The sequence below is a fragment of the Rhamphochromis longiceps genome, linkage group LG22 (assembly GCF_057381845.1).
Source record: "Rhamphochromis longiceps isolate RC_006_pf linkage group LG22, R_longiceps_female_GT1.1, whole genome shotgun sequence".
Lineage (NCBI taxonomy): Eukaryota > Metazoa > Chordata > Actinopteri > Cichliformes > Cichlidae > Rhamphochromis > Rhamphochromis longiceps.
Window position 1 is genome coordinate 27,187,512 of NC_140577.1, and position 14,268 is coordinate 27,201,779.

The 14,268-nt window shown below is 38.3% G+C and overlaps 1 protein-coding gene across 8 annotated transcripts in view; it reads left to right on the forward strand.

The window, feature by feature from the left end:
• The first annotated feature begins 713 nt into the window (after window positions 1–713).
• The window catches only part of phactr4a (phosphatase and actin regulator 4a), a 34,314-nt gene continuing 20,759 nt past the window's right edge, over window positions 714–14,268 (forward strand). The window contains exons 1-3 of one of the 8 annotated variants that reach the window (XM_085395377.1): window positions 714–1,062; window positions 5,541–5,655; window positions 8,434–8,475. In XM_085395377.1, coding sequence (XP_085251503.1) covers window positions 8,463–8,475 — 13 coding nt within the window. In that variant the 5' untranslated portion in view covers window positions 714–1,062; window positions 5,541–5,655; window positions 8,434–8,462. Of the gene's footprint in view, window positions 1,063–1,804; window positions 1,940–5,540; window positions 5,656–8,433; window positions 8,476–8,761; window positions 8,892–10,462; window positions 10,927–14,268 lie in introns of those variants that run through there. The other 7 variants (XM_085395380.1, XM_085395379.1, XM_085395376.1 and 4 more) reach the window with 7 other exon arrangements.

Here is a 14,268-nt window from a genome sequence, read left to right on the forward strand (position 1 = left end):
TTGTTTTTCAGCAGTTTCAGTCAGATTAATACCAGGGGACTCGGTAAAGGAGTAGCTGGGCCATGCTGTATATCAATAATCATGACTTAACCTTCTTACATTTTTATTTAACTAAACCCACTTGCTAATCTGAGCAAACCAGCCAACTCTGGTATGTCTCTCATAAGAGTTGTGCTTTTTTGAGTATTATTATCTTCTTTAATACTTTTTGAGTGCCTCTTCACTTCTCAATCAACTCTGAGCCACGTGTGGACATTATGATTAACCTAATGTTAAAACAACATATGAAATATTCTGATATAGAAGGTAAATAAATATATAGTGGCTAGGTGTGCAAATACTTTTGATCCCAGGTATTTAAAGGGTGTCCAGAAAATATAACATATGCTTAATTTTCAGTTTCACCAATTTCAATAATTCACAGGCAAGTATTTAAGGATTTTAAAATTACGCATATTCAAGGCAGTTATATAAATAAAAACTACCGTTATTCTTGTATTGTATTATTTATTCTTTAATTATTAGAAAACATATATATATATATATGTTTTCTTATCTATGGGGTTATTTTGTAGTGAAAGCGTTTCAGTTCCTAAACCTGAACCACACTTTTTCAACTTTCTCCACAAAACTGACCAAACCAGCCCCGAAAAATCACGTGGTTTCTGAGGTTTGCGTCTGGCTTTTTTTTCTCTCTGTGGGGGAGCGAGCACCCTTTGAAGAATTGCGCATGCGCGACAGTATTTAATCTCCCTTGCGAGTTTACGTTCAACACCTTTTGGCAGCAAAGTCTTAGCAAAGAACTTTCAAAAGTATTATTCGGCATATCTTAGCACTTGGAGTTAAATTCAGGCGATGCTTTCTTGCCGCGAAAATTAGTTTTGGGGCTCGGGTTGGTTGCAAAGGTACTTACTGGAGCTAGTTCCGCCTTGCTCTCTCCCCTGTGATGGACAACAGCGACAAGTGTCAAAAGTAAGAAGGGTTCAATCAAACAGAACAAAAACGGAAAAATCACCAGCCTTTTGGATAAATACCACCTAGGCTGACCGAGTACGGGAAAAGGTGAGTCACCGTTGTACAACACATTGTATCGGTCTTTAGGAGCTTGAGCAACAACTGTAAGCTAATTTACATTAGCTAGCAAAGCTAATGCTACAGTAGGAGGACAGTAACCACCTGTTGCTGGCTCTTACTTAACTTTAGTTAGCAGCAGCCAGGGATTAGCTTTTGTACAGGTGCTGCTGTGATACGTTTCTGTTTCATGGGAACATACCCAACTTTTGGTTGCTCAGGGTGGAAAGAGAAAATGAAATGGAAGACAGAAAACAACGTAAAGGAATGTGTATCGAAATAGTTTCACAGGACCTTTCCCCCAATTAGCTTCTGTTATGTAGTTTCCTGTACCTGCCTGGCCTTTACTGTACACGTAACGTTGGCTAGGGCGATGCCAAATAGCTGAAAATAACCTTCTAATAGTTTCTTTCAATGCTTCTTACATGTCGTTCTCAGTGCAGACAGCAACTACTACACAATTAGCATATCCTGTGTTTTTTGTATTTTTTTTTTTTGCCTTACTTTTGAATAACTTAAAAGAGATCTTAAGAAAGAAGATCAAGCGTTCTGAGTTATTACATCGCATTATACTAATGTCGAAATGGGCCCTGTTGGTCTAGGCCATTTGATTTCCAGAGAAGTGCATTCCATTCACATATCGGTCTACATGCCTTGACAGGCACCCGGTGCCTTTAGACCTGTTTGAAAACAGTAATACGCCCTGTAGGAGCCACAGTTTGTTTTTGTGCTAGACAGGCAGCTGTGCATTGTCCTGTTGTTGGGATATGCATTCAGATGGATGTTGTGGTTTTTTTGCATTTGACCAGGACCACACTCACTGAACAAGCATACGAGAAAAATTCCATAAAAGTCAGACTACCTAAAGGTATGTAACACTATGAAGTGACGTTGAGAGACTTTATAGGATAGGGCTTTTTGAAGGTACATATTTTTCAAATGGTGGGAAAAGGGATAACCACCTAATTGTTTGCCATGATTGATCTTTTGGCAGATAATCAGCTATCAGTTTTGTCACAGTTGAATTTGTCACTAAATTTTAAAAGTTGGCTTTATAGAACTGTAATCCCTTTTTAATTTTGCCCTCTCCCCACCTTCTTGTAATTAATGCAGAGCAAGAAAAAGCTAGAGAATATATATATGAAAATATATAAAAAAAAGCTTTATATATTTTTTTCTCATGCTGTGAGAGATATTGTCGAGCCTTAAAAAATTGCGTGCAAGTGTAAAACAGGCTAGTTTTGTAAACAGTTGCACATAAGGGTTAGTGGGATATAAATAGCTCAAATGTGATTATTTTAATGTTGTGGAGCTGTGGGACTTAAATTCGAATGCATGTGGCACCATGAGCTGATGAAAGTGTTTCACTGAGAGCTACGCAGTTACTCATAGCTTCATTTAGTGATCGCCAGGCCTGCACAATAAAGGCAGCACAATGGCTGATTGTGCGCCTCTCAGCTCTGCACAACCCTGACCCTTTTTCCATGAGCTGAGAGTGAGCTAATTGGGAGCTTACAGTGAACAAACACGATTGTGTGAGGGGGAAAAATAAAAAATAAAACTTTACGAACTGCCAGTGCAGTACAACCGCAGCATTTCAGCTAAAGATAGACTTTTCGAAGGAATCTCGCATTACTAAAAGTGCTAACAAAAACATGAAATGACATTTAAAAGAAATGATTCAAAAAAAACATATTTCATTATGCAATGGTTTGCAAGTTTTTAACATAATCTGCCATCATTAAACATTGCTTTAGTTCCATTAAATCAGAGTCAGGTCGACATTTAACAAAGTATGTTGACAGCTTGAAGTGCTAACTTTATTTTTAAGGAAAATTCTTGGACCTGGTTTAAATTCATGAGAGTAATCACTGTGGATTGGGTGTGTGGAGCTGTGAGAGTCTCATGATGTGCATTTTATGAAAAGTGACAACCAAATTAGATAAAAGTCTAAGTGGCTCAAGGAGTAATCTTTTTTGTTGAAGAAGGATAATTGACACATTGAAAAAAGGTCATGCTCTTGCCTAAAACACATTAAAAAAAACAAAAAAACCCCAAAAAGACAAAAGTGGAAATTTTTGCTGAATTTGAGATCATTTCAGGTGTTTGGAGATTAAAAACTACAGTAAACAAGAGGACAATAATATTTTGTTACGATACATTTGATATGATATATTTCAATGGTTCCTTCAAAGTATAAACACAATCCTTCCAGAATCAAACTTTTCCACTCAGCAACCATCTTTGTGAGGCCTTCAGGTCATTGTTTTCTGCAGTTATTTTGAAGCTTGTTTCCAAAGAAATTTTCAAATGGGTCTGTCCGGCATGTCTTTGGAGGATGCTTGAAACGTCTGTTATGAAGGAAAAGTCCTTCAAAATTTATGACTAATTGGCACAAAGAAGCTCCATAAAATTACTTGTGTAGTCACATCTGATGGAAAACTGTGAAAGTTCTACAAATTTGCTCCAAAATAAATATGTTTAAAAACAAACAAACTCAGAACCCTAAAGTTACATTTTTGCTTCACATGGATTTTTTTTTTGTATAATTACATTTTCATTGGCACCTGGCATTAGCAAAATGTCTGTGTTGCTAAATAAATGCCATGCTAATGAATTGCTACTGCAAATAAAAAGTACACTTACTTTTCTACTTAAACTTTATTATTTATAAGTAAATTATCTACTCTTAGGATCTATTAACAGAGTGTAATATTTGGGCTAAATATTGTAGATGAAGTATTTAACAATCTGCATATTTTTCTTTTCCTTAGTTGAACTGCCACTTTTTGGTAGTTGTAATGTTTCCACAGAGTAGCAGTGAAGTATGGCTTTAAAATAAACTCCTTTCAGGTTTTGTTCCACAAATGTTTCTGTTCTCAGGTAAAAATAATTGTTAGCCTTAATTAACATGTTATCATTACCTGGAGAGGCCTGAGCCATGTCGCCACGTCACAGCTCTGGTTTTGGTCACATGTTGTTTTGTTGTTTCTGCTCTCTTTACTTTATCCTCGATTAAAATGTTTCAAAAAAATTCATATCGCCCTTGAGATTAGGTAGCTCTAGCATACCACTTAACACTAACTATCTTGGTAAGGGCTGTACACAGTATTATCTAAATTAACTTCACTGGTCACTGGAATATAAAAACTGCATATACAGAATCACCAGTAAAAATGTTTTTCAATGAAACCTGATTTTAAAGTCTGCTGACTTTTCCACAAAAATAGTTTCAAAACGCTTTTTTTCTCCCCCTGAAAGTCATGCGACTATAATACTTTTGTGGCATTATCCCCCAGATTTAAATACAAGATTTTTTGAATACCATGCTTCAGAAAAAATCTGCTTTTCACAGAAATGTGAGGACATAACTTTGTTCCTATTACCAGACCTGAAAATCTAGCTGCTGTTTAAGTTATGTGATGTGGGTTTAAGTCACAGAGCTAACATGGAAGCACTAACTGAAAACCAAGGTAAATCAGAGGCTGGGCTATCACCTATTCAACCTTTGGTTGTTCTGTAAAGCAGTGACAGGATTGTGTGCGTGTGTTTGCACATGTTCACGTGGTGTCCCAAGGCCTCAGTCCACTGGCTCAGCTGTTCTGGTTTTCACACTCTTGTACATGCACATAAACTGGTGCACATTAACTCACCTCTGTGTTTGCTGTGCTGCCAGCCGGCACCAGTGCTCAGAGGATATTTGAGAGCAGAATTGGGTTGCAATGGTGCTGAACTTGATCTAGTGAATTATTTGTGAGTGTAACTGTGTATCAGTTTCTTTCTTTACTCATCAGTTGGAAATAAGCCTTTATCTATTTATTATTGCTTATCAGGAAGAAAGTAATAAAACTATGCATCGGTATTGGGTCAGATTGAACAGATTTATTAGTAATTATAAAAATATTATCATTAGGCAAGCAGGACCTATTTTTACATGCCATTTGCACGCATTCTTACTATTAACAGTGTGCATCTATTTATATAGTGGATGTCAGTGTTTTGAGTTAGTGCACTGTTGCGGATGTTTGGCATTTTGGGGAATACCTAGGAGTTACATGTTTAAGTAAACATATGCTTAAGAGAAGTGGAATAGCTGAAGTGAAGTACAGCGCAGCTACAGCTGTTGAGCATGTAGGCCAAGACTTGTCAAACCAGTTGGACTGAACCAAAATGGTTGAGGCAGAGGGGTTGGACAGTTGCTGAACTCAAACTCAAAGTTCAAAAGCGGAGTTGGTGCTCTTGTTTCAGTGTGAGGTAATGAGTGTTTTATCGTAAATGAGCAACTTGTTTTCCTTTTTTCATCAGTGGTGTTTGGGGGGGGGATCTCTGCTACAGTCCAAGGAAATGGCACAAACTAAAACTGTATCTCATAAACTGCTTACTCAGCAGGTTTTCAAAGCAGCTCATCTACAAGGAAGTTCACTTTTTGTGTCTTGCCTTATGTTCCTGAATGTTTGTATACTTGACAGGATCATTTTGCTGCTGAGGTTTTCCCCATTGGAACCAGAAGTCAGAAAAGGAAAAACTTCAAGGTCGCTGTTTCTGGGGGAGCATTTTATTGATAATCAATGACCTTCAGTCAAAGTAAGTTGACTCATAATGGCATTTTAAAATACAAATCTCATACAGATAACAATTATTGGCTTATTGTGCATTTTCTTCATCATGACTGCAGCTGAATTCACATAGAACATCCTGTGCTTCATCAAAAGAAAAGTAAAGAAAAGGTCTAATTCTCGCCTACCTACACTCACTCTTTTATTTTGTAATGTACACATTGTTCAGTCACACGGGCGGGGTTATACCAGTTTGTTCGCAGGAGACTTTTGACATTCCAAAGTGCAGCATGATACTGCTGTTAGGACCCACCTCTGTTGATGTCACCATGTAGCCGCACCCACTGTTTCTGACCAACTGGCAAGCGGAGCAATGCTGTGAATAGCTCCTGTGATGCTCCCTGGGAGAGAAAACACACACTGTCAGTTTGTCAATGTCAGCTGCTTGTTTGACCTTGTCATCTGGAACTTAACTATGATCAGTCACCAATCCACCCAGCTGCTTGGTCTTAAAGCAACATGACATTAAGAACAGTGATTTGCTAGCCTGGGGACGACGATGCTGCCATTAGTCCCTTGAAAGCAGTTTAATTACTTTTTGATTTTGAATTATGATGTGTCAGCCATGTTTGAACATTAACGAGAAATGTCAAAAAAACAGAAGATATTTATATATATATTTTTAAGACTTAATGTTCAGTGTGAGTCTGAACAATAATCCTATAATATTTAGTCGGCTGTTTGATAGTTTGGTGTTAATGAGATTTAAGTAGAGCTTGTTCACATTTTTTGCACAGATACATTTTTGTGGTAACTCGTACAGGGTTTAAATAAACCTCCGGAAGATTTTTGTGAAAATGCATATTGGCATAACATGCTTCACCCGACAGGCCAGCTTAACAAGTGAACTGTATATAGGTCTGTATATAGGCATAGTTTTCGTCAACATCCCTTTCTTTTCTGAAGAAAGCAAGACGATGACTAAATAAATTCAAGAGGAAAATGTTCTAGTGAAACAAGCTCCAATTGGATTTAAGTTGTGTAGAGAGGCGGGCCAGGTTTGGAAGTGAGCCAATCAGAATTAACCTCCTTGTGCAACAAGGTTAGGCTTGCAATTTGACGTGTCTGTGACAAAAACAGGATGGGAGGGGGGAGAAGCTCCCATGCTCTCTGTCTTCATAAGAAAACAGGAAGAGAAGAGTGGACATATGGACACATTCACATTTGATATCAAGGAAAATAAGACACTTTATAAGCCATGTGGCACAACTTTTACCGGTAAAAACACGACAAACACTTTATATTTTACTCAACTGTGATAATGTTATGATTTTTAGCCAAATTAAAACGGGGCTCAATCTAAAAGGGTTACAATGCCTAAAATAGGACTAACACAAAATGACGTTTTAGTCAAAAGACTGCCACTAAAACAAAATCAAAATTTGCTGTCAGAACAAACACTGATACGGATTAACTACACATTTAGCTTTCGGCTACATTTAGCAAGCTATTTTTATTCTGATTTATTTTGTAGCTATTATACTTTAGAGAGCATTAAAAATATATTCAGCTTTTTAAACTTTATTTACATTTAAAATATATTTATTTTTTAGAACTTATTCAGCAAAAACGATTTTCAATTTTTTTGTAGTTTATTGCACTTTTTTGCAATTTATGTAATTACTATGCACTTAATGCAGACATATCATTAAAATTTGGGCTATAATGGTTGTATTGATGTATAGCAACTTGAAATGCTCTCAAAAATGGCTCCACAGCATGTAAAAATATAATATAAGCTCTGGCGGACTTGGTTCTATGGTAGGTCTTAAAGGGTTAAATTATACTTGAGATTATGAACTCAGTGTCTCACTCTGTCACACAGTAACAGTTTTTGCTTGGTTATCTCAAAGTGCTTATGTGAAGTAAAGAATTCCAGATAACTTCTCAGCAACGGAGAAAGAAAAGCATTTTATGTCAAAGACTATTTAGTGAGCATTTTAATTTTTTATATATGTGCCTTAGTTCCTGGGAGAGTGTGCACTCCCTTTCTCTGCAACACTACAACTGCCTGATACTCTCTTAATGGTGACTTTTTTTGTGCCTTTTAGGCTTTTAGAATTGATCTGAAGTCAGTGTTTGAGCTAATTAATGCCCTATGTTGTCTTGGCTAAAAGGAGAGCTTTTGTTTAGCTTCAGTGTTCTCCCCATTAGCTGCAGAGAACATCTAATCCAGGGGTAGGCAACTCCAGCCCTCGAGTGCCGGTGTCCTGCAGGTTTTAGATGTGTCCTTGATCACAACACAGCCGACTCAAATGGCTAAATTACCTCCTCAACATATCTTGAAGTTCTCCAGAGGCCTGGGAATTAACTAATGATTTGATTCAGGTGTGTTGACACAGGGTGATGTCTAAAACCTGCAGGACACCGGCACTTGAGGCCTGGAGTTGCCTACCCCTGATCTAATCTATACGAGCAAACATGTGGCGGTTTCACTGACTGCTCTCACCTTGGTGTTTTGGTTTTTGTTTTTTTTTTTTGTTTTTTTTTGTCTGTTTGCCCACCCCCCCCACCCCCCCACTAAACAATGGTTTTATTTGTTTTGGGGATTGATATTTCAACAAATAGGATATTGTTTCATTTTAGTTTTTTTCTGAATCTCTTAAAACATTTTAAACAAGAAATAAAAGTTATAAAGTCTAACATATTTTTAATGTTTGTGAAAGAAGTAACTGGAACATCTTATAACAAATAAATCTGTTATACTTGTTTAAAATGAATATTAAATGCTTAATACTTGTTTCAGGAGCTGCTGACTGCTGAGTTTGCACAGTGATGGAAAATCATGGTAAGAAAACCAAATTTTATGTTACGATTAAATATTTTATTTGTTTGACTAGATTAATTTGTGTGGAAAAGGTTTACAACAAACACAAAGAGAAGCTTCTGTAGTTTAACAGAAATGCCATCTGATAATATGAGGATGCCCATATAGGGACTGTCCTTGTGACGCATAGCTCCATTTATCAGTACAGCTATCTGATTGGCTCATACCCAGAAGACACACCCGTAGGTGAGTCGAGCTGCTGGTTTCACTCACTGCAGTGTGGCCTTGTGTCTATTTTCACTACTGATCGTTTCACCCTGTAGACGTCTTAGTATCACCATCCCATTCATTTAGCCCTGAGGATCTTTTGTTCTAGACTGAATCGTTATTCATCTGTGAAAACATAGCTGGGATGGCTGTGCAGTCTGAATATAGTTGTGAGTAAACTTTTTTTGTCTATCACGTTGATGGTAAACGCTGTTTACCTTCCTTCAAACAAGAATGTGTTTTCTGTACTTTCAGTATATCTTGTGTTTAAGTTTTAGAACATTTGTGGCCATATTCTAAGAATTAATCTCATATTACTTTAATTCATTGAAGGTGCCACAATAGGGCAGAGCATAGCTGTATGTATGGCCCAGATAACTGGGCCATGGTGGAGAAGATTAAGGAAGCTCGATCTACTCATCCCTGCCTGGCACTGTGGCCAAGCAGTAAAAATAAACTGCACTTCCTCCTCAGGTCTGCTCTAAAAGTGATGCTATTGAGAAACTGACAGGCTCACATGTTTTTATGTTTCGATCGCAGAGCTCTTTCATCATGATGAATCATTCTACATGTTTGTGTTTTGGGGTTGTCATTGTGACAGCAGTGTGGGTTTTTCTTTTGAGTAATTGAGTTAATATTTTCACAATTTTCAAGCTGCTTGAAAACCCAAAGTGCTTGTCTCCATCTGCCACTGTGCTTCTGAAAGAGTGGGAAGTATTTAAGTACCATGATAGTACTCTACAGTAATTGCCAAAGGTGTTATCATCCTGTTTGTTTTGTTAGGATTTCAAGGATTGTTGTGCTAACTACTGTCCTTGTACCAATAGGCCCACTTGTGTTTGTGCATTCCACGCATTCCTGCGTCAGAGTTGTGTTGCTGCATTTTGACTGTAGAGGGCGCTACCGTGTGGGCCACATTTTGAAGTCAGCTTCTTTTGGAGTTTTTATGTCCTTTAAACATACGGATTGTTCTCTCGCTCCTCTTCACTTTAAATATTTCTTGAAAAACCTCAAGTTTAAGCTTGCTATATACAGTACAATGGAAGTAGCATGCTATTATTCCAGTGCTGTTTTAACTTTTCTTATCTCCCTATCCTCAATCCTTTAACATTATGTTTGGGTTTTTAAAATCATGAACATGTTGTTACAGTAGACTCCTCTGTTCTTTGAGTAGACTTCGAACGACTTCTGCCAACTAAACTGTTTCTGAGTCACAGTAGAAAAAATGAACATGCTTTTTTGGTAATGTTTATCTGTCGGCTTGAAAGAGGGAACTCTACTAACTCTCACACAATGTGTAATTCAGTCATGCTTCCCCATCTGGCACTTATGAGGACAGATGTGAGAGTAATGTCCTTAGACAGCATTTACTGGATTTTAATAAGAGGTGTAGCATATTAAGTAAGAAGCAAGTGCGAACTCTACATTGGGCTGTTTTTTTTTCCCCTGTAACCAGCTTTGATTAATTTGAAACAAAAACATTTGCATTAGGGAGCTATTGGTGTGAAGCGGAGTTTCACATCGTTGCTTTAACGGACAATCCACAGGGAGTTACTGGACACCTGCACTGTGCCATTTCCTCTGCTCTGCCACTGAGCTCCACCTTGGCTCAGCTCACCTTCCACTTCTCAAGTTACCTCACCCTGCAGATCCCGCCCCCTTGCCCTTAAGGCAGTAATGTTTTGTCACTCTGTAAATTGGTAGAAGTGGGTGGTCCCATTGCGTTTGAAATCCCTCTATCCTTGATGTCTGATCAAGCTTCAGAGATCTCCTGCTTCGAACTTTGCCCTCAAAAAATCAGTTCTAAGGAATGAAAGGCACTCCAGACTGCTGGATTATCTTATTGGTGTACCTTATTTATGAAGTCAGTGCTCCAAGAAGGGAGGGACCAAAGAACTGAGTGAGTGTGTTTGTGTTTTAAAGTGAGAGAGAAGGAGGGAGGGAGGGTGTGAGAGAGAAATAACATAAGCTGAAGGGAGGGCAAAGACTGTAGAGACTGAACGACGCAAGTGAGCAGTCAAGACAGTGTTGAGTTACAGGAGCTCTGTCTGTTTGGAGGAGAGCGAGGTGGCTTTAGTCTTACTTCTGCTGCCGCTGGCCTCAGGAGAGGCAGCGCCTGGCAGCCCAGGAGGGACAGAAGCCATAGTATGGGACACAGTGCTAGCAGCGAAACTGTGGCCCAGCAACAAGCCCAACACAACACTGGTGAGTCCAAGGCCAGACGCTCAGCACTTAACAGCTGTCATGAACATACCTTTGACTAGTTTTAACTGAGGAACAAATCTGGCAGCCAGAGGATATCATGTTGGATGGAGTATACAGAAACAGGTGTCTTCAAAGCAGAGAGAAACTAAAAGGCAGCAGGCACAGACAGGTGTAGAAGTATGCATGCAGATGGAATGTGGCGATTGTGAAATGTGCAAGCCACACAAAACTCTCTCTGTCTGCACTCATCTCCGAGTGGAACCTTATCTGAAAACCGAGATTTGGGGGTACAAGGCACCAGCTGACTCCAGCTCGCTGCATGTTTTAACTCAAATGACTTGACTCCTCGAGCCTTCCTATAATTCACAAGTCTACAGGAAACCATAAGTCTCAGTGTCTTTGGTTAAGCAAACAGCAGATCAAACACTGAGAACTGTTTTTTGCTGTTAGTAGGAAAGTCTGCATCTGGACTCACACAATTCTTACTAACAATGCAGCTCATCATTTTTTTAAATTTTTTTTATTTTAAATCGAGCATCTGTATACCACTGGAGTGTTTCCTTTCTTTTGAACAATATCTCAAAGCAGTGTGTCAGTCCTGGTCTGATGTGATGTGGTATTCTGCTGGATAGTTTCCCTTTAAACATTTTGTAACACTCGTTCCTCTGCAAAACAAGTAACACGAGAACATCTTCTTTGCTACATATTTGCTCTCCATTTTTGTCTCTGGTGTGCTGTTCTGTGGAGTTGCTATTAGTGTGTCATGACTGGCATGACTCATATGGATAGCTTGACTAGAGGACTACAGGGTATTACCAGCTAGTTAGTATAGGTTTAAGGCTTTTATAACTCTTTCAGGTGACTGGGAAAAGCTTTTCTGTTCATAGCTGGTTTATTAAAGCAAATCGGTAGCTTGGACAGATTCTGACTGCTCGCTCAGGGAGCATTAGTAGCATGCCATTTTTTCCCTCTTGACTGTGGCTCTCAGAGGTCACTGCCTTTAGGTCTTTGCTCACTCAGTGAGAAGCTGCCTTGTCCAATTGGTTTGCTGTAACACAAGGTCACCATGCCATATTTTTGACCACTTCAGTGATCTCCTAGTCTACTGCCACCCTGCCCCTCCCATTGAACTCCAAGTGTCAGGAATAGCTGTGAGAGCAAGTGATGAGTGCAGAGAGCACATAGGATAGGATTCCACACATGCATCCAACAGCCTGGTCACAACATACTTATCGAAATATATCAAAAGAAACAAATGTATTCACTTATATTTTCGATAATTTCAGCTGTGGTGACTGTAATGACTGCTGTCTGACATTTTAACTTCAAATGTCTTGTTTTGTCTGACCAACAGTCTGAATTCTATTTTTTAAAAAAGTCAAAAAGAAAATAGTCTAAAAGGAAAAAGAATATCAATATTATCCAGATTATCAGCTGGATGTTCCATATTGGTTCTGTTGAATAACTTGTGCAAATAAGATAACTAGCTGATGACATCACTATGTCTTTAGCTGCTGTGTCACAAATTTAAAAAAAAAAAAGGATAATGGACACAATGAAGAATAAATAAAACTGCACTGGTATCGGCCAAATGAAATGGTTGCTGTCTTACTATGATTTCCTTACATGCAACAAATGCAGAGCCACACGGTGTCACCGATGTGACTTAAAGAATGCTTGTTAATATTACTGTACAACTAAATCTGAGTTGGCTCTGTGACGCGAAGTGTGAGAGGAAAATGCTTCTTGAAAAGGGGACACGGTGGAATGCTTTCCTGCCTTGTGATGGACGACACAGTGTAGTGTGGGAATATGTAGCATTGAATTAATGTTGCGATTGGTGACAAATTGCATGCATAGTTGTGTATATATATATCAATGTAGAAGTTACTCAGTATTACAATGATTAATCTAAAACTGGTAATGTCACTGATGCTGGAAATGAGCCACTTGAGTAATTGCTGTATATATGCACCATTTGCTGTCAACAAACATTGATCCATGATTTTATCTTATGTAGTCTAATCACATAATGGAGAATTAATAGGCTGCTCTGTGAATATGCAGATTTTAACTTGTATCAGAAATGTCAAACCTGTGATGGCCCTACTTTCACACTGTTGGTTGGGACTGTTATTTCACGAAATAAATGTCTATTTTGAATTTAAATTCGAATTGTGTCCCATGAATTGCCAGAAAACCTTCGCGCGTGTGCTCAGCCTGATGAGCTTTTTGATAGTCAAAAGCAGGATAGATGGGACTGAGCATGGGAAGTACTTGGAACATTGAGTTGGGTTTTGTTTTATGAGTAAAAAGAACTGTAGTAGACCAAAATATGCTCCCTCTTGACTCAAAGCCAAGAGATGAGATATGGAAAATTTACTCAGTGTGTCAAACTATTGGCTCAAATTGTAGCTGCCCATGGCACACACACCATCGTTATTCTGATGGTCAAACAAGCAGCCAAAAAGGATGGTAGGACTCTTCCGCAAAGAGTGCGCTCATGCATTCACCTAGTGAGAATGAGGCCCTCTACAAGATACAGAATGACACAATAATTACTAATGCAAATTAATTAATGCGTTATTTATAAAAGTTACACAAAATGCTCTCAAATAATGTGTTAATTTTTTCTTCTAAAATATCACTGTGGCAGAGTAGACACAATTTTTCCTTTAGAGTGGAGTCATTGACTTTGTAAATGGTAAATGTCAGTGTTATGATAACATAATATATTCTATGTGAATATACAGCATACGAAGTTTTAGCATTGAAGTGCAATTTGATTTGCATGGAAAAATAACCTGAGCTTTTATTGGGAACTATGAGAGTTTCAGGATGACAGACACGGTCCCCATGTTGTTGTGGTTACTCATTGTTACACATACCACAGTCATGCATATATGCCACAGTCTCTGAGGAGAGTGAGACACTGTTGTCTAAGCCTGACATTACTCTAAGCAGTATGCATGATTTCATGTCTACAATGTTATTTTTCACTGTGGTCATCAGAATAACTTTGTTTTAAGTAATGATTTTTATTTACATTTTTTTCTGGTCTACATGGGAAAATTATGTGGTAAATATGTGAATCTGTGGCTCAGTGCATCAGAGATGAACATTTTAAAAGCAGCGGCAGATTCAAATTTGCCAACCTGATGGGGTCATTAAGATGTGATGGGGCTTGATTATTCAAGGCCTTGTTTGTGAGGAGAAGGATTTTAAATTTAAATCTGGATTTAACAGGTAGCCAATGAAAAGAAGCCAATATAAGAAAAATGTGCTCTCTCTTTCTAGTCCTGGTCAGTACTGTTGCTTCAGATTCTCAAATCAAATCAAATC